This window comes from Elaeis guineensis, chromosome 5 (assembly GCF_000442705.2).
Source record: "Elaeis guineensis isolate ETL-2024a chromosome 5, EG11, whole genome shotgun sequence".
Taxonomy (NCBI): Eukaryota; Viridiplantae; Streptophyta; class Magnoliopsida; order Arecales; family Arecaceae; genus Elaeis; species Elaeis guineensis.
The window spans coordinates 123,389,474-123,413,704 of record NC_025997.2 but is presented as its reverse complement, the minus strand read 5'-3'; the positions used below and the strand labels follow the sequence as shown (position 1 = coordinate 123,413,704).

Here is a 24,231-nt window from a genome sequence, read left to right as displayed (position 1 = left end):
GCTGCAATAAATCTGTTAATAAATGTCTCTTCCACTGGTTGAGTAACTGACTGCCCTTAGCCATATTATCACACATATAAATGCCTCCTCTAGGGTGATGATAAATGGTTGAATTGTGGATGCTCCATTGTGTGGGAATATGTTGGTTGGAGTGGCATTATGTTCCATGCTGAGATCTACCTGTCTCCAAGACCATGGTCACATGTGACAATCAACATGCATGAATAAATATACGCATATGTGCATATGACCGCACATATGCATGCATAACATGATATATAATCAATCCAATATTCTAATCGCACGAGCATCTAAACACATGTATGATGGATGCACATACATCGATGCATGTGCATTAGCCTAGTCTGGCCCAAACTAATCTAAGCCCAGCCCGCCCATAATAAGGCTAGGTCGAATCGTGTAACTTGTGCCCTGGGTCCAGGGACCATCGCTGAGCTTAACCATCTTCCCTGTTTCTCGCCCTTTGTAGCAGCGAACAAAAAGCCCCGTCTCTTTCTGTGCGGGGTTGGTTCCCGATCCGATTCTCGCTTCCTCTTTATTTTCTCTGTCTCTCCCGATCGATCGAACGCTGACAGGAGAACAGAGAACCCATTATCGGCGAGAAATCCTCGGTTTTTTATTTTTTGGTGGCTCGGAGAGGCGAAGAGAAGGAGGTGGGAACGATGAACGACGCCGATGTCTCGAGGCAGATCCAGCAGATGGTGCGGTTCATCCGGCAGGAGGCCGAGGAGAAAGCGAATGAGATTTCGGTGTCCGCCGAAGAGGTTTTGTTCCACAAATCTCGAACGCTGTCTCTTTTCTTTATAAATAAAGCTGTGTCCTTTCACTTTGTTTTCTCTTGTTTTGAGGGAATCTTTCGCTTTATATGTTGTTTATAGTGATCAGTTCTGAGTTTTGCCGTCAAAACAGCATCTTGGTCCCTTTTGTTCTTTTTGGTTTCTTGTAATCGCTTTGATGAGCCCACCCATTTATCTTTTTAATTATATAAAGCTAAAATCTGCGCTAGATTTCTTGGTTTTTCAGCAATTTTTAAATTTTGAAACTTTTTTAGAATAAAGAATGATCCACCCCTTCCGCCACCCCCCCCCCCCCCTTCTTTTCTCTTTTCTTGTCTGATTTCCACCCCCCCAATTTTCCGGAGGAATTTTTGCAAATATTAACCTTTTCCCTACTTTTCTCGTTAAACTGATGTTACCCTAGAATCAAAACTTTATCTTGTCATTGATATCAAAGAATATGAGAGAGAGACCAGCGCCTTCAATAATAACCTGATTCTGGCACTGGAAACTAAGACTTAATTAAAGAGAGATCTTTTTTGCTGATATGATGTACCAAAATAATTAAAGTGTGGTTCTGTTAGTCCTTAATGTTCAATCAGTATATCCAGATAGTATAGAAATACTTCTAAGGGAGTATAGCTGGTCTTCGTTGTTATATCACACTGTTTATATTTGACATGGAATGATATTGGATTACAGTCCCTCAGACAAATGGTTAAAATGGTTGGTTACCATGGTGGCATCGTGGGTCTAAAAGTATATTAATGTTTTAAAAGATTGTAGGTGGCAGACAGGTGGCCAGGTGATTGCGTAGAGCCAAAATGCTGGGCAGGAGCCAAAACATCAGAATGCCCAAGAAAGTAAAAGTAATAAATAGAAGGAGAAATTTACAAGTCCATTATCTATAACATGAAACATAATAGGAAGTGCCTAGGTGGTCATGGTTGTTGTATTTATGGAATTATGTTATCAAAATTATGATATGTCACTATGAATGATATCCTTCTTCTTGGCACTTGGATTGCACTTATCCATAAAAAAGGAAAGAAAAGAAAAATGAAACTGAGGCATATTTTCATGTGAAGAATCTTACGCATGGTTCAAAGGAAACTATGGATAACTTTATGTGCTTTTAAGAGTGCTTGACTGTCATAATTTATATGCTTTTATTGGATAGATTAGAATAATTGGCTCATTATGGGATATTTCCCCCCCATTGCACGTAGGAATTCAACATAGAAAAGCTGCAGCTAGTCGAAGCAGAGAAAAGAAAGATCCGACAAGAATATGAACGCAAGGAAAAACAGGTGGAAATTCGCAGGAAAATGTGAGTATGTAGTCCTTTTATTCTGAATCACTCTCAAAAAATTAGCCATGATTTGTAGTTAATCTTGGCCTAAATAATTGTTTAGAATCTTCAATCTAAAACTATAAAAAAATTTATTTCACTAGTTTCTCTGGTTATTTATCAATTGTTTCAAGACAATAAGAGACAATGTGCTCCTTTGATCATGACATTGTGGGCTTTTTGCAAGCAACATAGTGTAAAAAGTATATAAGACATCTGATACTCTTATTCTTTCAAAGTTCCTGTAAATTACTTAGGGCTTATTTGGATGGTTGGGCCCAGAATCCCATGGGATTCATGGGTTATGCTAGTACAACTACCAAAACATTGAATTATAGGCTGGGTTTACAAATAGAGAAATTCTTTGTGCACTGCGGATGGTGTACAAAATCCGACGTGGAGTGCACCACCTCATTCAGTTGGTCCACGTAGTTACTACTTTTCAACGCACATTTAATGCCTGCAGGTCGGCTCTTTTGTTTAAAAATTTTGTATGATGAAAATACCTCTGCCTTTTGAATAAAATTATGACATTCTGTGGCGTAATATAGTCCAGAATTTCATAATATGGCCTAAGATATTATAATACGAGAGGAATATTTTTGTCCAACTACTTTCTAACGCGCATTTAATGCCTGCAGGTCGGCTTTTTCATTTGAAAATTTTGAATGACGAAAATGTACATGTTCTTTAGAAAAAAATTATGACATCCTGTGCATATTATGGATGCAGGATGTCATAATATGAACATGGAATATCATAATTTTTTCAAAAGATAGGAGCATTTTCATCATACAAAATTTTTAAATGAAAAAGCCGATCTGCAGACATTAAATGCGTGTTGGAAAGTGGTGACTGCATGGACCAATCGGACGAGGCGGTGCACTCCACATCGGATTTTCTACACCGCCCGCGGTGCACAAAAAATTTTGCTTACAAATATGCTGGACTACCTTTTGAGTGGGCTGGCTCGAATTTCATAGAGAGAAAAAAAATAACCTGCTGAGGTAATTGTTTTCTCCGTATGGCAGCCCACTCAAAAGGTGGCCTCAGATGCTTGTAAATATAGGCCTAGCCCAGCCTATAATCCAATGCTTATGATGGCTGTCCCATGAATCCTATATGGTTCTGGGTCCAACCATCCAAACAGGCCCATTAAAAGACTTGTACAACCCATGTTTGTCTTCTTATACAAATCCGAGCATGCATTGTACAACTTGAACATTATCTCCCAGCAGTACAAATCACATCTGGTCTAGTCTAGAAACAACATCATCCTGGCCTCACACAAATAATGCTACAAGGCTATGCCTTCCATATATAAGGGTTGCAGGTGGAGGTTAGGTTTATGCAGAGGTCCATACCTAGACTTATGTAAAACCTATATATAAACACATGAAACGGTCATCCACTTGCTTCTAAGTTTTATACAAATACAAGAAGGGAGATTTAGAACTTTTAACATGACATCTATCAAAGTTAAATATTGCCATGGTATGCAAATTGCATTTTCCAATGTTCTATAAGACCTAACACACCCTTCTTAATGAACCCTAAAAGTACAACTTTTATGAAAACATTCTAACAAGCTATTGATGGTTCCTAACAAGCCATGGATAATCCTTATCACAAAATTTGTCAAGTCTTAAACAGCTAGCAGTACAATTCTCACCTATTCCTTGTATGAGCTGCATAATATTGCTGGTAGACATTTTTTTTGAACCTGCTCTCATTCTTGCACAATATTCATCCCTTGTACTGTAGTACAAACAGATAAGAGGGCAGTAACTTTGCAGGTATGTGAACATTTGAGGAATATATATGCTCTGAGGGCACCTTTACTTTGTGGAAGGCCTCTAACTAGACCCTTGTGCACCATCTCCCCAAAGATTGCACATATATTTTAAAAACCTACCAGCCTTAGAGGAAGTTTACAACCCAATAAATCTTGTCACAATGGCCTTGTACAAGGCATGTTGTCTTCTTTCTGTTTCCAGAATAATAACACAATCTCTCTTCCTTGCATTTGATGGGGGCTTGTTAGTCTTGTAGTTCACAAGACTTGATACATCTATATTGTTGTTTGTGTAGGATGGGATTCATGGTACCTCCTATGATTTATATGAGAATGTCAACCGTCAATGTAGGTTGTGGAAAGCTTGTGAGATTGTACAAGACTTAGTATAGTTTGTGCAGATGCTACAATCTCAATATACACCTGCTATTGATGTTCTTCACATTTTGTTATACAATAATGGGGCACTGCCGATGGTATTGTTTAAGCTGTTCTTGACTTCTTTGAGATAAAATTGGGCAAGAAACAAAAAATAAAGAAAATTGGGTTCTTGAACAAAAGAAACATGATAATTTCAGTTCATCTTATTAGTGTCCATGATGGTTGGCTGAGATCCGAGGCCACCAGTAAAAAAGCAACAAATTGATTTAGAAAAACCCAATTGAATGCTAATTTGGGTAAATTGATATAGTTTGTTCATAACTGCTTTTATTTGATAATTGGAGTCATTGTTACAACTTCACCTGACATCTGGAGCAAAGCAACAATTGGGTGTGGTTTCAAACTTTAGAATACATAGGTCTCATGACATGGCCATTAATTTTATATTAGGATTCTGGTTTTACTACACAGCTGCTCTTTTTTTATGTTATATTATGGACATACATCCAATTTTCTGATATTTTCGTTCAGTATGCTACCTAAGAAGTTATGCATGTCCTATAAAATGAATTCCACATCTTTCAAGCAACATGAATGTGATAATTCATCAATTGGCATTTCAAAATGTCTACATTGGTTATATTGCGAACCTTAGTCCCATGTATACTTTTTGTATGCTAATGCAATCTGACCATGGATGCTTCATTAGAATTTACTAATGAACAATTGTACGCAATCTCACCTTTCTTTTTCGCTGGTTTTAGTTTTCTCTTTTATGTAAAGGAAATTTTATGAAGCTTATATCTCATGCCTACAGCATTTAAAATGTTTGCTCCAGTCAAAATGACAATACTTTCTTTAATTAAAAAAATTGCAGCTAGGAAAATAGCCTAATAGCCAACTAACATACATCTTGTCGGCTTACCAATGGTATTGCATCCTTGTGCATACCTGTGCATGCACATGCATGTGTGACACATGCACGTAGACACAAGCACACACAGAGAGAGAGAATACAAAGGAGGCTTTTCTCCGCTGGTCTTTTCTCACAGAAAAATTAGAAAAAGGAAGAAAAATATAAGGACAGCCATCAACTGCTTGTCCTCAATGAATTTTCATGCCAGGGATGTTCAAACTAAAGGTGCTAAAGCAAAAAATGTAATAGTCTGCTTTCAGTTATTTTATGTTAACACAAATTGTATAGCACATACTATTCTTCATACAAACATTTTATCAAGTTATTGAGGTTCACTGTTCCTTAAATCATAACTGATAGGTGATGGTTAGAAATGTCAGTTGGAGATAATGAAATGCTTCTCTTTAGTTTGTTACTCATGGAAGGTCCCTGTCCTTCTCAAATGTCATAGCTAGGAAACTAAACTGAGTCAAAAGGAACAGTTCTTGTTGAGAACTATTTGTAGAATGTTCGCTCATGAACCATACCTTTTCCCATGAGCCTCACCTGTGTAGGGTTGGCATTTGCTAGACATGGGTTTGCATTTGTCTTAACTTCAGTTTTGATAATGCAAAAGGAAATAGAAGTAAAAACCAAAAAAGAAGTGTGAATCATGACGATAATTTACACTTAATTTGAAATTTATTGTAGTTTTGAGGACCTGTCGTTGTATTGCTTTAGTGCTTTCAGATTGTTGCAATTCAAAAAATAAATTTTCTAAAAGTGAAAGTCAAAAATCATATTTCATGTCATTTTAGAGTGCAAGAGATCATTTGATCATTAGATGACAATCTAAATATCTATGACGTGCAATCTTAAGGATAGCCAATGCTATGAAAGATCTAGCTTTTCAGTTTAATTTATTTCAAACTGCTTCAAAATCTTCTTAAAATTTGGATAGTCCAATTTAAATCTTTGGCAAAAGTTTAGTATTCAAGGAAGTGATGAAGTACACAAAAGCAGCAAAAAGTTGCCTGTACAATAAGTTAAGGTTGGAACATCCACAAACCAAACTCAGCTTTGGGTTAGTCCCAGACAAAAATGGGATGTCTTGATTTTGGTGGAGTTTTGAAACTCTTGCATAAAATTATGATAACAGTAAGGATAGTTATGCAAGTAAAATTTTCTAATATGTATTCATTACAGTAGGTTTTTAGCAACTTGTGGTTGCATGTTGTCATTTTAGTTTCTAGAATTTGTTTTAGCAGATTTTAATCCATCATTAGAGTCTCTTTGCAGTGAATACTCAATGCAGCTCAATGCTTCACGCATCAAAGTTTTGCAAGCCCAAGATGATCTCGTAAATTCAATGAAGGAGGCTGCTAGCCAGGAGCTTTTGCGTGTTTCTAATGATTCACAGGCCTATAAAAGGCTTTTGAAAGGCCTCATTGTCCAGGTAATTTAAAAAAATGTATTTTTGCATATATACCCCTATAAAATGGCCAATTGCATATTTACCCTCAAAAAGTTGAAAATTGCATATTTAACTGTGGATCCAATTCCTTTTACTAATTTACCCTTTCTGGTAGGTTTTGTTAGATGGTGTCATTAAAATATTATTAATTTTATGAAATTGTATATTTGACCTCATGGAACCAGCCCTTCAAGTAAAACACAAACCTCTGGGCCCCTAAAGCAGTATCGGATGATGGTATAGCATGATGATTTATTTTACTTATAGGAATTGAATTTAATTATTTCTGGGTTTAACATGATGATTTATTTTACTTATAGTAATTGAATTTAATTATTTCTACTAATTAATAATATTTGAATACTCAATTTTTTCCTTTCTAGCAGAAAAATTAATGAAATACAAATTTCATTTTATTCTTTTTAAAAGTTTTCCACACTTTATTGTTTAAAATAATTAAAAGATATTAATTAGTTATACGCTTTTTTCTGTACTATATATTAGCTTGTCATGAAGTTTTCTAAAATTAGATGATCTATAGCTATTTTATATCGATTTTACTGTGAGAAAGTTGTGTAGAATGTAAAAGATAATATGGATGGCCGTTGAGTTTCATCACTAATTTTAATGCTTTTAATAATAGAATTAATGTAAAATGATCATAAATGATAATTTTTTAAGAAAAAGAATTCCTGAAATTTTAATATATGACGTGGAGAAATATATAGAACTAATAATACTAATTAGTATCTTTTAGTTATTTTAGGGTGAAGTTATGGGAACTTTCAAACGAATAAAATGAGGCAAGCATTTCTTATTTTTCCTGTCAAAAGGAATAAAATTAACTGTTTAAAATATTATAAGTTAGTCAAATGCTATACGTTACCAGAAATACTTTAGTTTAATCACTATAAGTAAAAGGAATCATCATATTAAGTCATCATATAATATTGTACTAGCAGTTAAGACTTCATGTTTTATTTAATGGTTAGGGGTTCAATTCCACTCTTGAACAATATTTTAATTTAAATTTTTTTAGAGCAAGTTCTATTGTGTAAAAATGTTATTTTGTAAAGTTAATGATAATTCAACTGCAGTTTAATGGTGCCATCTGGTGGTACCTAATGGAAGGTGATAACAAGGCTAAATATGCAAAAAGAGGTGGATCTAGGGGTAAATATGCAATTGGGCATTTTACAGGGGCATATATGGAAAAATACCTAAGAAAAATGTTGCTTAATCATAACGGAGCATTTTCATTTGATGTCGAGTTACATTGTATCATGATTGCTTGTTTTTCCAAAATTTTTTCATGTGAATCAAAGGGGAAATATAATAAAACATGACCATGAAATACAGGTTGACTCAACTGTTTAGTAGTTGTTACCATAAATTTATATGAAAAATGCCCAGGGCATGCCATATATAGTTTTATTTATATGAAATTTAGAGTGGTTACCCACTTTTTCTTTGTTTCTTTATTTCATCAACAATTGTCTTCTTTCTTTTCTTCTTCTTCTTCTTTTTTTTTTTGATGGGTTCTATTTTTAACTGAAGAATAATGGTGATTGGATCTGTGTTGTGATTTCCAGAGCTTACTACGTCTGAAAGAGTCGTCAGTTTTACTACGGTGTAGGGAGGTTGACCGTCCACTGGTAGAGTCTATCTTGAATGAAGCTAAACAAGAGTATGCAGATAAAGCACAAGTTCATCCTCCAAATGTTAATATTGATCGTGTGTATCTTCCACCACCTCCAACCAGTAGTGAGGCTCATGGAACTTTTTGGTAATTTCTCAGCTAGTCAGATTTACTACAGAATTTGAATGTACTAGGAATATGCCAACATGTAGGTCCGGATTTTAAATTTAGAGCGAGTCATTAAATCCTCCGTGAGCAACATAATTTGTAGACACTGCTTCTACAATACTACATGCTTTCTTGTTTAAACAGGATACATGCCATGCTTTATAGTGCCTTGGACACAGTGATTTAGGTGCTTTGCTGCAAGTCCTTTGAGCACAATTTAAACTCGCAAGTTGACATGTTCAAATGTGCATGCTTTTCATATAGTCCCGATCTTCTCTATAATGTATAATTCACTATTGGAGCCTTTCTTCAGCCACATCATGGAGCATGGCAGACTTTGATCTTTCACAGATACAATCTTAGCCTAAAAACAAATGTGCACCAGTGGAACTACATAAGCCTGCTGAATATCCTGTGATGTGGATATTTTGTTTTTCCTCTACTTCTGTTGTATCTCTAGAAGTGCTCCACTTGTGGAAGCAATTCACTTGCTATGTGCTTGTCTTTGCTTGCATATGATTACTGTCACAATTATACTTTGGGTCGTGTCATTCTTGATCTTTTAAAATTTGACCACTAAGTAATCATTTCCGATGACATCTGGAATCCTAAACTGTATGGGAATCCAACATCATGACTGGCACCAACCCTTTCTCTGTTTCAAATGCCTCTGCATGTTTCTTATTGGCTTGGAAATTATTATGCATCTTTAGGTCTGTCATATTTTGTGTCATGTGTAGCATGAGTATGGATGGTCATTAAGTGGAAGGAACAGAATACATGGTTGGGTGATATTGAGGGGAGAAATATGTAAATCTTGTATCAGAGAGTTTATGGATAGTTTTCAAAAATTGGAAACTTGGAGTAAGCACCCAATCATACTGGAATATGTATATCCAATGTGAGTGAAGACCTAGGAGTTGTCAATGTCCATAAACATTTCCTATTTCTAACTTTTTTTCCATTGTGTCCGTTTCTGCAATACGGTAAATGTTGGTTTCTCCGTGATAAACAAAAGGAAAACATGGCAAATGAAGTGTTACTGCAAGGTGTTATGATTCATTAACATTTGAAGAAGAAGAAGATGGTACCAATTCTCAAACCCTTCACCAAATTGTGAAGTGTGGAGGCCCTAGCCACCGAGGCAAGGGTAGTTAGCAATTCATTAACATTTGACCGGCAGAATTCCAAGTACAGAACAACAGAAGTGTGCAATAGCATAGAATAATTGTAAAGCATATGTTATTTAAAAGCTCTAAATTAGAGCATAGTTTATTTGCTTATCAGCCTCTGAAAGTCTATTTGGTCTTACAGGCTCAACTTGCAGAATGAGTCCTCATTTCTTACTTGCTTATTAGTTAGTGCTTAGTATATCTTTCTTAATCAACATTGATGTTAGTCACTTGGTGGTCTGTTCTAATCTTTCCTGCAGCATATGTTATTTTAATTATAGGGATTTCCTATGCTTGTCGTGCTCTAGTTTTTTTCCCTCCAAATGTTTGACTTGTCTAGGGGAAAATATCATGGCCCAGTTGATGAACTTTCTTATTGGGCTTTGTATTACCATTACAGCATTTTAGTTAAGCACAAATGGAGTGTAGAAAATTTTGAAATATCTTTTCATGAAACATTATGTCTTGCCTGGAGGAAAACTGGTGTAACAACGAGTTCATCTTTTCCACATGGTAAAATCTACGGAAGGTAAGGTGGAAAGCTTTCTTGTTATTTGTAGATTGTTATCTTTTAGCCATTTGACCGTGGTTAGTGCACAAATACAAGGATAAGACACTTATGTCTGGATGTAAATGTCTTTACTAATTTGACATTTTAAGATATTTGGATTTCACATACGAATGCCAATTTAGTTTGTTGATTAAAGAACCATGTCCTTTGGTACTTCATAGTTTGTTGAAATCTTGCAGTTTACTTTTTAAACAACAACATTAACAGAAGTGATATTAAGAATATTCATGATTACTGTAAAGATTTTATTTAAGATTAATTTCTGTTCATTTAAATTCAAATAAATGTTGATGTAGTTAAATAATTATAAATGATTGAAAACTAATTAACTTGGAGTTGGTCAAATCTAGAGGATGTTGTATGATACTAATGTTTGAAATCTTGTGATGGACCCTTTATCATTCATATAACGATACAGTATGAGATGTGGTATACCCCCATGCGTGTGTGCTGTTCATGGAACCAGACAATATATTTGTGGTGATATGGTTCAACAAGGTGTACCATACAGGGTCAAGACAGTATAAGTCAGTCAAGATTTCAAACCTTGTGTTATTCTAAAATTACAATTTTAGATTTCATATTAGTCTATTGGCTCAGCAATGTCAATTGCTTATTGCTATAAACTTTGTTGGCTTAGTTGAAATTCATGCATATTTTAGATTACAACTTAGCTGACACTATTTGTTTTGTGATGTTTAAAGGAATTATTTTTTGTTTTACATTGATACGAAACTTGTTAAAGACTTCTACATTATATGTATTTCAACGTTCTCTAATCCTCTTACATATTTGCATCATAAGTCAATGTTGTTTCTTTTGTTTCCCTTTCCCCTTCTGTAACATTAAACTAGCAAAGCAACTGATCTAGTTGAAAATTGGCAATTGACTATTTATTTCAGTACGAGCTTCTTGATGGACTCTGGTAGGTCTAAGACAGTGATTTCCTTATGTTTCCCTTGATATAACAGCTCTGGAGGTGTTGTGTTGGCTTCACAAGATGGGAAGATTGTCTGTGAGAACACACTGGATGCAAGACTGGAGGTTGCTTTCAGACAGAAATTACCTGAGGTAATCTTGCAGGCCTGAATTTCTTAACATTCTAACAAGTTAGATAGACACATTTCAAAGGGAATGTTGCATGATGTACATGTTGAAGATGCAAGTTTAACAATATGTATTGCACTTGACCACTCATGAAGGACTAATAGACCTTATATGTCCCTGTTACTACTGTGTTGCTCATCCTTGCAGGTGTCGGTCTTTGGTGTGCAACTTTTGTCATTATGCCATCGTGCCTTTTACTTAGCTATTCACTATTTTGGATTAATTATAAAGAAAGATAAGTTCACCCTTGGAGTCTTGTCTCTTTGTTCCATGCATTTGAGAATTTAAATATTTAAATGGCCCGCCCTGACCCACCAACCCAAACGGGGTGGGTCATTTAACCCACTTTTAAACAAGTTGCTAAAACATAAACCCAATCCGCCTCATTTATATGGCGCGGCGGGCTAACCCAACGGGCCCAACTCAAATTGATAGCTCTATCGGTAAGGCTTATTTATTATAATCACTAAAATGATTTTCAGCATCGTGATTTGTGAATATCTCCATGCTAATATGTTATATAAGTATTCTTATTTTTCTACTCATGTCTCTCTATATTCGTATCGACACCTCAAATCTGCTGTTCACCGAGTAGAAAAATTTGAGCTGATTTCTTGTGCAATCTGTTGTAATATGGCTATCAATCTGGTCCACTTTTCCTAACGAATATCACTTCTAATCAAATAATAGTTTCTTTAGTATTGCAACGAAGATGTTGATAGCTTTCCTCTTGGGTAGACTGCTGGCGCTGATGATTTTTATGCTGCAATAGATAAAATGAATGGTCTGGTTAATTGGATTAGATTTGTGCTTTAAAAGGTTATGAGACATGGAATAACCCTGCAGTACTTACAGATTCGATATAACCATTTTAGAAATGCTTACAATTTACATGTTTCCTTGGTGAACTTTATAGCTGATTGCATGTTGTTATCCTCCTTGTTACTAAGAATATGATCTCCCCCCCTTTCTTGCAGATCAGAAAGCGTCTTTTTGGAAAGATGGAAGCCTGACTTGTTCATATCTGTATTTTCTTGCAATAAAAGATCACTCTTGTCCTTTTGCCCCTTTCTGTAATTGGTCCTATATCTTCTCTCTATTAAACCTTCTGCGCTTCAAATTTGAACTTGATAGTCTTTAAGCAATAATAGTAGAGTGGTATGGAACATGCACCAAAGTCACTTTTCTTCCACACGCGGAACCAAATCTGTTTCATCTTATCATAAAATCCTGGTATTGTACTAGCTGTACCTGCTTTGAATGTGCTTGCCGGTACACTGGGATCCTGCGACAAGTTAGATAGGTTAGATTCAAGGTCACATGTTGTTTAAAGTAGGAATGCTAAGATTTGGAGCCAAGGTTTTGCTGGTAGAGTTGGACGCTGGAAGAAAGGGTCAGGAAGATATTTGATCTATATAATATTTCTGTTGATGTTCTTAAGTACTAACGAGTTGCATCACGTTTGCAAGCGGTTGGCTGTGAAATTTCTTGATTTTGAGTTGTCCAGTACTATCTTGTTTCTTGTCGCCTGGTTTTTTTTCTTCCCCCACCCCATTCTGAAGTTCTCAAAGCGAACAACATGCACATGTTTTAGAGTCTTATTTCAATTTTCACGAATACTAGGTCTTTAGATTTAGAAAGTGTGAGTAATAATAGAAATTCATCAAATGCTTGAGAGAATATTAATCTTTCAAATGATGAGATGATTATATGTAAGTTGTTTGATGAATACCAAGTATTAGGAGGCTGTGCTGCTGGTGGCCATAATTATTTTATGTAAAATATTTATTTTAAGTTATATCATGTATAACTAAATCCAAAGGGCAATTTGTGTTGTTTAGATGGGCATTTAATATGCTTCACTGTCGATGTTTTTTTAGTAGGGCGGTTGATGTGTGCCGAAGAAGAAGAAATGTGATTTATAAGGGTTTTAGTTATTCCAAGCTTTTGTTTCATTATTAAGAGAAGGGGAAATTAAAGCCTCACTACAATTTGAATCCTTTTCTTAAATCTTCAAAGCATTAGGCAGCGTGTTGCAATTGAAAAAAAGGGGCCTATTTAGGATAACAGAAGAAACAAAACTGGTATTTGGTGTTTTCCTAGATACTGGTTCCGAACTGATCAAACACCATTTGTTGATACCTCTATATCAAAATACTCAAACCTTATGCTAGCTTTGGCAAGTATTTTCTTATCTGGAACATTATATAAATGGGCTGAGGTATCCGGATTCCCCATGATTATGGAAAATGTTATAAAAATAGTTTCAGCTTTACATCTTGACCTGAATCTGCTCAAATATATAATGAGATAACAGCATATATTGTTGGTCCAAGAAATCCTGAGCCCAGCCCTTTCCTTTCTGTAGAACGGAATCGACCTGCTCCCGAGACTAGCTGCCCCTCATCCTATACATATTTAAAAAGCATATATATATATATATATATATATATATATATATAGAGAGAGAGAGAGAGAGAGAGAGAGAGAGAGAGAGAGAGATCTTTCTTGCATTATTAACTGATTCACCAACAGTGATTTCAGGGATGAGTGTGAGCACTAATAATAAGATCTCAAAGATCATACAGTGAAGAAACTGCATGGCTGTATGTGTACTCATAATTTAAGCAAGGCAAAAATCACTTCTCACAACATCAAAACTCCACTGAAATCTATGAGACTGATTGTCTGTGCCGCCTCCTGCTCTTCCCATCTGATGCCTGCAACTTCCTCGTGCTCCTATGCTGTTTTCCGGTGGCCGGGCCGAACATTGCTATCCGGCCTATCCCCCGAGAGAGGGATGCAAAGAATGCTCTACCATGCTCCCCTGATCTACCATCCCTCATCCCTTGCTTCATGAATGCTTGTTCCTTCTCCAATTCACTGAGCCTCACACGCATCCTGGAGATCTCTAGCTTCAGTTCCCGGTTCTCTCTTCGCAACGAAGCATAGTTGTCTCTCGGCGACACTGCAGCACTTGGGACCCCACTGCTGCTGATCATCCTCTGAGAGAACCCGTCGCCGGAGTTCCCTGAGAGGGCAGACTTGAGGCGAAGCTGCTCGAAGTAGAGAACACGGATGACCATCTGGACAGGAAGGCGGTCATTTTGAGCAGCATGGTTGGAGGCTTCCTGAGAGAGCTTCTGGCAGTCAATGAGCTTGCACAGCTTCTTGCATTCAGACTCTGTCAGGGATGGATGGGCCTGGTTGAGTTTAAAAACTTTTGTCAAGCATCTCGGATAAAGCAAAGAGGATGAAACCTGAAAGGCTCTCTATGAATTCATGTTGACTCATTGCATATTTTCGTTACAAGAAAATAATGTCATGCAACAGAACAGCCATGCAGTCATAATGAAAAAATAACTCCAAAAAAAAGACCAGACTGATCTTTCAAAACTTGGAGTAAATTGAGTGACCAAGCAAGTTACTGATGATGGATAACTTTTGCTTGGAACATAAATTGAGGGATGAAGTTTTCACTTTAGAAGATTATGCAAAACAATTTTCTGATAAAAGAAATGTTTAAAGAATCAGATCCTCTGGATTACAAGGTAAAGTTCATTGAAATTTATTAAGTAATGACAATATTAGTTTTGTTAATTTTACAGAAAATTTATCACCTTGTTTGTCATTTATTCTGTAAATATAAATTTGAGGTCAAACTATTAGCTTCCATTGTAAGTGCTTGTACTTATGTGCGTGCACGCATCAACAGTGATAAACATAACAGACTGCAACACGAAAAAGGTAAGTTTTTGGTAACAAAATAATACTCCTTTTTCCTGTTTTAATATTAAACTAATATCTTCACAAAAATTTAAACAACTGGTCGATTCTTACAGGCTCATTCTTGAGTAAAACATGATGAAGTTAATCGCCACATGTCAAATAAGGCTAAATAGAAAATAAATCAGAAGAAAAATCATAAAATAAAATGATAATAAGGTGAAATAAATGAGGCAGCATGTCAAGAACAGGTCACGTTAAGACCTAGACGTTACAAAAAGTATAATTGTATCTTTCAATTAAAAAAGAAGGAAATGAAAAATTATATTCACAGCAATTGCAAAATTAGATTCAAATAGTTACCTTCAAGTATATGTCAATTGCTCTATAGAGTCCATCATCAATTACACGAGCATAATCTGGCAGTAACTCAACGATAGCCATAAATTTTTGCAATTTCAGGGATGGATCTGGTGCAATTTCCGCCAGATACCCATCCATAAGCCTCCCCACTTTGAGAACCGAACTGTGATTTGGAGATTTAAGACCTTCAGATTCATATCCACAATGCGATGACTCTTCAGAATCTTCATCTTCAATCCTTTGCAGGAAATTCACTAGTATACGATGGACGGTATCAACATCAAACACTGAATCACTTGTCTGCAGTGAAGGAATGAGCAGGTCATCTAGTGATGCCATTTCCAACTGAAACCCAATCCTCCTCTCAAGCTCAAGCCTACAGCCAAGACCTGCATCCACCTCTATTGCCATCCTTAGCATCCCAAACAAAAAGGACAGAGGAACAGATGCGATCTTCTCTGTTGCTAAGAGACCAACAAGTGTTTCTATGATCACTCTCTGCTTGTCTCCAACAAATGCACTAGAATCCCAAGCTTGTCGTCTTTCGATACCTTTTAGAGATGTTTGGGCATAATGCATAATTGATGTGGTAATGCTATCTGATCTCACCCCTGTCCTCCTCATGGCAGCGATAACTCGCTGATAAAGATCGATGCTTAGCACTGAAAGATCTTCGACCCACCAGTCCTGACAATCCATTTTTAACTTCCCAGATCCAGCATCACATTCCAAGCGGGCCAAACCAGAAACCAGCTGTTCCTTGCTAGCATTTATGGCAATTGCATCCACACATCTGTTCAGTATACCGAGCTCCTCCACAATGGGTTGCAAACCCTCGCAAGCACATAAAACTTCTAGAGATTTCTCAAGGCTTTGCACCACAATCTCATTCAAGTAGGTCTCTGTCCGGACAATTAAGTTCTCCTCCTGGTAATCCTCTGTCATTTCTAGATACTCAGCAATGCATCGGAGATGAGCCACATTGCTGGTAGTGATTTCGAAGTTTGTTCCGTAGCAGAATTTTGCAGCAAGTTCAAATGCTGCGGCTCCACCAGGTACATTGAAGAGCTCCAACTTAGAAAGTTCAGGGTCCTTGGATTCCACTATCATCTTGCGAATTTTTCCACTCCGAGAAACCAAAGGGAACTTCAAAAGAAAAAACAAGGTCATAATGGATGTTACGAAACCGATTTCTTCGATGTGAGTTGCATGGAATAAATGAAGTTTCACCAAGAAAAAATAATAAATATATGCTATGCATGAGACTACTGAATACTAATTAGTGTGCAGATATTCATCTAGGCTCTCTTGTCTGTTGTAACGTCAGGGATAAGCAAACATTGGGCAATTTATGTATATCTCTCTCTCTCTCTCTCTCTCTCTCTCTCTCTCTCTCTCTCCGTGTGTGTGTACTCATAGATGTTCTTTATTTTTTGAGCCTAGTAAAGTCTAGGCTCAGTATCCTTTATTTGTTGACCATTTTCTTGCTGATATACTCATAAATGTCCATCTATGAATCAAACAAGAAAAGATTGGGCAACTTCACTAATGTATGGTCATTTTTATGGTTTCTTGGAAAATTAGCTTTCAAATATACAATCACAATATTGCAATATTTGATCAATATTCTTCTCTCATGGTAAAGGATTCCCACATTGATTCACACGGCAAATCTAGATTTTCAATCACTAGAATAGTGGTTTTCTCCCTTGTTTCTTTTTCATTGCTTACAGCACACATTGCATTTTGTGGGCAATTACTAAATGATCAAATATAGCTAAATCATATCATATTCAATCTTTAGAACAGTATCTGCGCAATACTATAAGCACCGGAACCCCTAATCCATATAAAAAGGCAGACATCAAGGAAACATATCTGAAAGAAAGGGTACTGTAAACTATATAAACAGAAGAAACAGAAAGCTATTCATGAACAATTTCATTAAAATATCCATGTATACCTTGTGCAACAGAAATGATTGGCCATCCACAAAAATCGTTATATCCCCAACAACATCAGAAAATATCCTGCACGTATTGCAATAATCTTTACAATAATAAACAGGCCAAGTACTACATTCTTACTTCCAAATCCAAACACCAAGCCAATATATACTGCATCAGTCCCTGTTTCTTCTTCAGCCCGCGAAGAATGATAGCAAGAGATTTTTTGCTAACAAACCTCATAAATAGTGGCAAAAATAAAAATAAAAACTAGGTTGTGATTAATTTTTCAAATAAAAAAATACGGTGTCTGTTAAAAAAAACTTTTGACATTTCTTATCTTTCTTTATTTTCTAAAAAAAAAAAGCTTTGCGAAAAAAGAGTTTCCAAAATGCGATAAATATATATAGAAAAAACGCATTTATAGCTCAAATACGAAAGAGAATAAATTAAAAAACTCTCATTTGTTCACATTTCATAATCTATTAGTTAACAAAAATGGGAAAAAGGCCAAAAGTATCCAAAAATCAAGTTTTTCTTCTCCGAAGTCCCGAAACAAAACACCAGAGAATAACACATTTAAAGCTCCAAATAAGAAAAACCGTGCAGAAAAAGAAATCCCAAAGGATCGATTCGATCTGAACAGATAAGATCTCTTCAACTCATCAGACAAATACACAGCAAAATCGAAGAAGAAACGAGAGAAGGAAACGAATCACCTCCTACTGATCGAGTTACAGAAGCGCGGAGACGTCGCGAGCTTCGTCGAAGCGAAAGGGAAAGCGCTCTCCGACGTCATCCCCATCGCTCTCTCTCTCTCTCTCTGTCTTGCCACTCCGAGAGCTAAAAAGAGAGAACTGGAGTGGAGCTGTAACAAAAGGAGAGTAGATATACGAAGGAAAGCTGGTTTTCCTATACGACCTCGGTTTACCCTGTTATTTGCGTTTATGCCACTGAGGAGTGGTGGGTTCCACGGGGTGGGTTGGAGTGGGAACGAAGGAATAACGGACGATCAGATCATTTCGGTCCACTTTTGCCGACGTTGGCATCCATGGAATGGACGGTTGAGGTGACGTGGGATGGAGGTAGGGTCCAAGGGTACATTGTTGGGCGTCCTGTCGTGATGGTATGGGGACATCTCTGACGGGGACTTCCGGTGGATGTGGGATCATCTTCTAGTTCGGTAGAAAAATAGCTTGAATTATTGCATCTGGCATTGTATGTAGATCTAATTTTCATGGAGACTTACTTTAAACTTAGGATATAGAATCTACTTTGAGCAACATTTTTGATATTTCTTGCCTCAACAATTAATTATGTAGTGCTGGTGGGTATATAGATATTTATAATTCTATAGTGAACAGGAATAGTGTGCTTGACAAATTTATATTTAACGTTGGATGAAGATAAAAAATCAATAGGAAAGTATTTCAAAAAATAAAGATAGAAAATCAATGTTGTAAGTATTATTTTTTTTTGAATAAATTATGTTTCTGATCTTTAAATTAAATCATTTTTTTTTAAATAATTTTTTAATTATAAAAATAAAATTTAATCTCCAAACTATTTGAATCGATTTAATATTGCCCTCAGATATGATTCCGATAATTTCTCTCACTAGAAGTGTAATGCGACAATTTTCGGTATTTTTATGGTACTTATATGATATTAAAATTTTAAAAATTTATTGATGTAATAAAAAAATAATTATTTTTTCTTCTCTATTTCTATTTTTCTTTCTTCTTTTCTGATTATTTTTTGATTTTTCTTCTTTGAAGAGAATAGGACCATGGAGGGAAGAAGGTTTGCAATGGGAGGAGAAGACAATGAAATCAATGCCGGCTCAGTGGTAGCGATGAGAAAAAAAGAGATGGGAGATGAGAGATTTGAGAAGGAAGTGTGTGGGTAGAGTTTAGAGATGGAGTAGTGAAAAATAAAGAAAAAAAATTATGAGGGAGGAGGAAGATGGGGTTGTGAAGGGTAAGGGATTTGCTTATTTCTCTTCTTTTTTCATTGAGATTTTGGTAAATGAGAAAAAAAAAGATGGGAGATGAGAGATCTGGAGAGGGGGTGGGTGGAGAGATAGATGGGATATGAGAGATTTGGGGAAGAAGAAGATAACGCGGCTCAAAATAGTTTAAATCATGTTAGCGTCAATTGACTCATGCGAGCAAAGGATACTCCACATAAGCATCGGAGATTGCCACATCAGCCTTTCAGTGAGAGAAAACTATCAAAATTATGTTTGAAGATAACATTAAATCAGTTCAGATAATTTGGGAACTAAACTTTAGGTTTAGAGTTTTATAGTTTACGAATTATTTAAAAAAATTTGATTTAATTTAAAGACTAAAAACATAATTTATCATTTTTTTAATGATATTTTTTTTTTCAAATAAAGCATTACAGGTACTATTAGATCAAATGGAAATGGCACAAGTGGGTGTAATTCGAAAAATTTTTGGTGTGAGTGGGTGCCCTCATAACATTTCTAAGATGAAATTTATTTTAGTATATTTAAATTGTTAATTAGTTTACATATATGTACAGGAGAATTAGATGAAGGGTAAGATAGTTATGTTTTCTTATATGCAGAGATAAATTTTTTTATATATATATAATAAAGGATGATGAGAGAGGCATATTTTCTATGTAAGCAAAACAATTAATTATGAAGGAGCATGACTATACTTGAACTTCATAGTTAATGGATTTAAGCTATTTTGTAATTAAACCAAGACATCAGATTGAAGTTGGATATGACTTTGCTTACTTTAGTAGAAACATTCAACCATTGTTATCTTTGTTAAGGTAGAAGGGAAGGAGATGATCAGAGGTGACCTAGCTATTATAAGCATTACTGTGATCCCTAATGGGATACAGGTATGCATCAAGCATCAACCAGCACCATGACAATATAGAACTTATTTTGATTCATTTTTCTTCAAACTTTTACTTATTGAGTTTTACGAAAAATCTCAAGATAGCCAAAATATTGAGGGATCAATTTCCTTTGCTGATGCTGGTTTAACATTATTCATGATCCATTAAACTAAAACTAATAATACAATCACATGAAATCTTAAAGTTTTTATTGGTTCTCTCTATTTTAAGAAAGGAAAAGAAACACTTTTAGCAAGTGGGGTTCACTGTCATGCCATGTTTCTTTCCAAATCGCGATGCGATTACCATTTGTGTTTCCACAAAGCTTCACACCACACTATACATCCTTTTCTCCTTTTCTAATATGCATATATTGGAATGCAACCTTGCATTCAAAAGCTTGCTTTCCCTTCCAATTCAAGGAAACGGAGGCCTAGCTTTTTGACTGAATGATTGAATGGCTCGCCCGTTATTTCGGCTTTGAAAGAGGCCCTTGGATGAGATGTGTCGAAGGGCAAGAATACAAGGGAGTGGAGTGATGTGACAGTTGGGACACGGAACTCGACAAGGAAGTAATCATCGACAGCGCTTCTTTCCTCCCTTTCGTGGGCTGTTTTTAACGTTATAATATCCAAAAGCCTTCCAACGACGCAAGTACGGTCCCTCCACTCCGACCGTGACCACTGCTCCTTTCCCTCTATCGGGGATTCGGGGAGCAACGCTATGGGGCCCCATCGCGTGTCAATAATTGGTTAAAAGTAACGTTTGTTGCGTGGAAAGACCAATGGCTGGGTGACATGTTCTCGTTGGGACCAGATCTGGGGAAGGATGCAATTTTTGATGAAGGATCGAGCGACTTCGCAGCCGCAGTTCTAAGATCAAGGAAGGGTTTTCAGGACAGTCGCAAAGTACATGCTTTACTCTTTCATTTTATGATAGTTTTAATATATTGATAAAAACATCTAACTCGCATCCAAATTTAAAAAAAAAAAAAAATCTAATTCGGATATGAAAATATGAACAGAAAGAATTCGATTGGTGAAAAAAAATAAAATAAAATCAAAACTAAAATCTATTACCATCCTTCAAAAATTGAAATTAAGACTGTGAATGGGTCAGATTGACCCATGACATATGATCCTATCCATTCCATTTTGGTCTAATTCAATCTATTTTAAAAAATTTAAGTCGAATTTTAAAATTAGATCTATTTTATTTTTTAAGTCAGATTTGAGTTTATTAGATTCAAACTCAATTTAACTCAAATCTGATTTATCATTAGAATCCAAATATGTTTGAGCAATTAAATTATGATTTAAAACTTGTACGAGCGATATCTTTAATATAAAAAAATAATTTTTATATTCTAATTATTTTATAAAAATAGTAATTTAGAATTACACTAAATATAAAGGATATTATGGGTATTAAATATCAAGTATATTCAGTTGCAGGTTGGATTTTGGGTTCAATGTCAAGTTTAGCAATAAGTGTAGCTTTGGATCGGAGAATCACCAAAATCATTATTAAAATTATAATTGAATAATTTTTAATTTTTGAAATCATCATCGAAACCATCCCTTTTTAATTTTGATTAAAATTGCTCCTTTCAGCTGGAAAATAGATACAATATTTATATATCCGATCTCATTAACATCCTTGGATACTATCATTAGTTTCGATTAGCATAGTTGATAGAAAATTTTCAAATTTATAGAATATCAGATAAAGTCTTAAAAGTCACTCTAGTCCCCTTCATATCTCTTCTATTGCATAAACAAGGATTTCCTCGTTCTCTTAACCATCTCAAATGGAGTTTCATTCTACACAAATTTGACCATTTTCTTCGCTTAAGACTCCAGAGAAAATATGCTAAATTCATATGACAATATGTTATAATATAGCTAATTATAACATTGCAAACGTAATGTAGAATACGCTATCCATATGCACAATGTTATCTAAACAACAATTTTGAACCATGTAGACTTATTGCATTTTTTTATTTATAGAGTAATTATGAAATGTTTGAATGGTAAGCCATTACTGTTGGGGCAATTCAGCCGACTCTCCCGATTTTGACTTTCAATCGGCCTGATGAGTATGAACCACCGACTATCAATCAGTTAACCGACCAACAGTCGGCTATTCTTAACTATCCCAAGCAAACTCCAACTGCGACAATTTAACTGGTTCTAAACTGGTGACCATCGGCATATCAGAGTTATCGATCGATTATCATTTAGACTTCCACAATTATCGATATATAGTTGATATATTCAGACTATCGACATAGAGTCAGCTTATCAGAAACCATCAGTGCATAAAGCGCATAATGGCCAGAACATAATCAGTGGCGGGTATAACCGTCCATCCTACGATCACATAATACTGAGATAAGCGGGATCTATATATTTAACTGTCACAAGCGGTTACCAATAATTCATCTATAAAAAGAGATAAATAAACAGTATTTGGTAAGGACTCTTTGAAGCTGAAACTCTACCTTTCTAAATATTCATTTGCTGTTCACTACTCTCTACTAACTTAAGCATCGGAAGGTCCCTGTCGGACATAATTTTGGTCAGTGTGGACTTCATTTTACAGATACTCTTCACCCGCAATGGACACAATAGGAGATTGGCCATAACAGATTGACGCGTCAGGTAGAGAGAAGATACGAGCAACCATGACAAAAATTAGAGCTCAAAATAATTATACATGATCTCAAAATCAGATTGAATGAAGCTAAAGATCTCTAGATAGAAGAGTTATATCCGATCTTGTGGGCATATCAGACAACTTCTCGTATATCGATGAGAGAATCGTCATTCAACTTAGCCTATTGAACTGAGACGATAATTCCACTTGAGGTTGGATTGCCATCAGTAAGAGTCAAACAATATAATGAGTTGAATAATTTTGAATGTCGGAGAGCCGATCTAGACTTACTCCCAAAAATCCGACAGCGAGCTCAAGTTCGAATGACAACATATCGGTAAAGAGTAGCTCGATATTACAATGCGAAGGTCAAATCGAAAGTCTTTCATCCAGAAAATTTGATCATAAGAAAAGCAAAAGTTTCAAAACCTCTGGAATAAAAAAAATTATTTTCAAACTGAAAAGGACCTTACAAGATGATCAAGATACTTCATCCGGACGTATATCGACTAGAAATCCTCAATGGGACAACTATCTCTTGGACTTAAAATATCAATAATTTGAAGATGTATTATTAATAAAGTTATTCACATATACGACATATTCAGAATGAAATATTGAGATTTTGAATCTTAAAATCTTTAGTTATCTACAAGTAATCTATAAAAATGGCATCAGACTGATAAATAATCGATCAATTTGTACGGACTACATCTCAATTTTCTACTATAAAAACCAACTTAAGTCAAGTGACGACATCAAATCGATAAATAGTTGGTTAATTTATACCGACTACATCTCAATTTTTCACTGTAAAAATTAACTTAAGTCATACCGACTTGACTTTAGCTAAGTAGAATATTATACCGACTCGATTTTGATCGAGTAGAAAATATACCGACTTGACTATGGTCAGTCAAAGAATACTCAGCTTGTCACTATCTATCGAATACTTAAAAAATCTAAAAGCTAAGTCGGCTAATACCCGACTAGCAGACGAATTCTACTATGATTATTAGTCGACATTCAACTTACCGACGAATAATCGATAATCCGACTATTATTCAATGACATCAACAGTACTAGATTAAAAAGAGATTCCATACCTGAATTTTTTTTTCATTCATTAAAGAAGAGATTACAAGATTGGACTCAAGGTCCGATCACAAAATTAGACTTATTGTTCGATTATAAAAAAAAAATATTACACCGATCACCGATCGATTCCTTCTTCAGATTGCTCCTGTACAGCTTTGATGGTTGGAGCAGTTTCTGGTGCAATCGATGTATCTCTTTCATTTG

At 35.5% G+C, this 24,231-nt stretch overlaps 2 protein-coding genes across 3 annotated transcripts; one reads left to right on the top strand and one right to left on the bottom strand.

The window, feature by feature from the left end:
- The first annotated feature begins 443 nt into the window (after positions 1 to 443).
- Positions 444 to 12,542, top strand: LOC105046015 (V-type proton ATPase subunit E). Its single transcript, XM_010924490.4, has 6 exons — positions 444 to 785; positions 2,027 to 2,127; positions 6,519 to 6,675; positions 8,286 to 8,479; positions 11,215 to 11,314; positions 12,328 to 12,542. Exons 1-6 carry the CDS (start codon positions 684 to 686, stop codon positions 12,361 to 12,363), a joined length of 690 nt encoding a protein of 229 aa, XP_010922792.1. The 5' UTR covers positions 444 to 683; the 3' UTR covers positions 12,364 to 12,542.
- Positions 12,543 to 13,838: 1,296 nt separating this feature from the next.
- LOC105046016 (BTB/POZ domain-containing protein At3g08570) lies at positions 13,839 to 18,230 on the bottom strand. 2 transcript variants are annotated; one of them, XM_010924491.4, is made up of 4 exons: positions 18,105 to 18,230; positions 17,403 to 17,469; positions 15,440 to 16,585; positions 13,839 to 14,553 (listed from the first exon to the last, which is right to left on the bottom strand). In XM_010924491.4, the coding sequence occupies exons 1-4, from the start codon at positions 18,188 to 18,190 to the stop codon at positions 14,023 to 14,025; spliced, it is 1,830 nt and encodes a 609-aa protein (XP_010922793.1). In that variant the 5' UTR covers positions 18,191 to 18,230; the 3' UTR covers positions 13,839 to 14,022. The 2 variants fall into 2 exon arrangements, with proteins under 2 accessions (XP_010922793.1, XP_029120576.1); XM_029264743.2 differs by lacking the exon at positions 17,403 to 17,469 and having other exon boundaries at positions 18,105 to 18,226.
- Between the last annotated feature and the right edge of the window lie 6,001 nt (positions 18,231 to 24,231).

Bases quoted from the DNA above. Each gene is read 5' to 3' on its own strand.
- LOC105046015 (XM_010924490.4), top strand. From the start codon at position 684: ATGAACGACGCCGATGTCTCGAGGCAGATCCAGCAGATGGTGCGGTTC. The intron at 6,676-8,285 runs GTAATTTAAAAA...TGTGATTTCCAG, and splicing joins TGAAAGGCCTCATTGTCCAG to AGCTTACTACGTCTGAAAGA. The intron at 11,315-12,327 runs GTAATCTTGCAG...CCTTTCTTGCAG, and splicing joins TCAGACAGAAATTACCTGAG to ATCAGAAAGCGTCTTTTTGG.
- LOC105046016 (XM_010924491.4), bottom strand. From the start codon at position 18,190: ATGGGGATGACGTCGGAGAGCGCTTTCCCTTTCGCTTCGACGAAGCTC. The intron at 16,586-17,402 runs GTATACATGGAT...TTTCTTTTGAAG, and splicing joins AATCATTTCTGTTGCACAAG to TTCCCTTTGGTTTCTCGGAG. The intron at 14,554-15,439 runs GTAACTATTTGA...AAACTCAACCAG, and splicing joins CAATTGACATATACTTGAAG to GCCCATCCATCCCTGACAGA.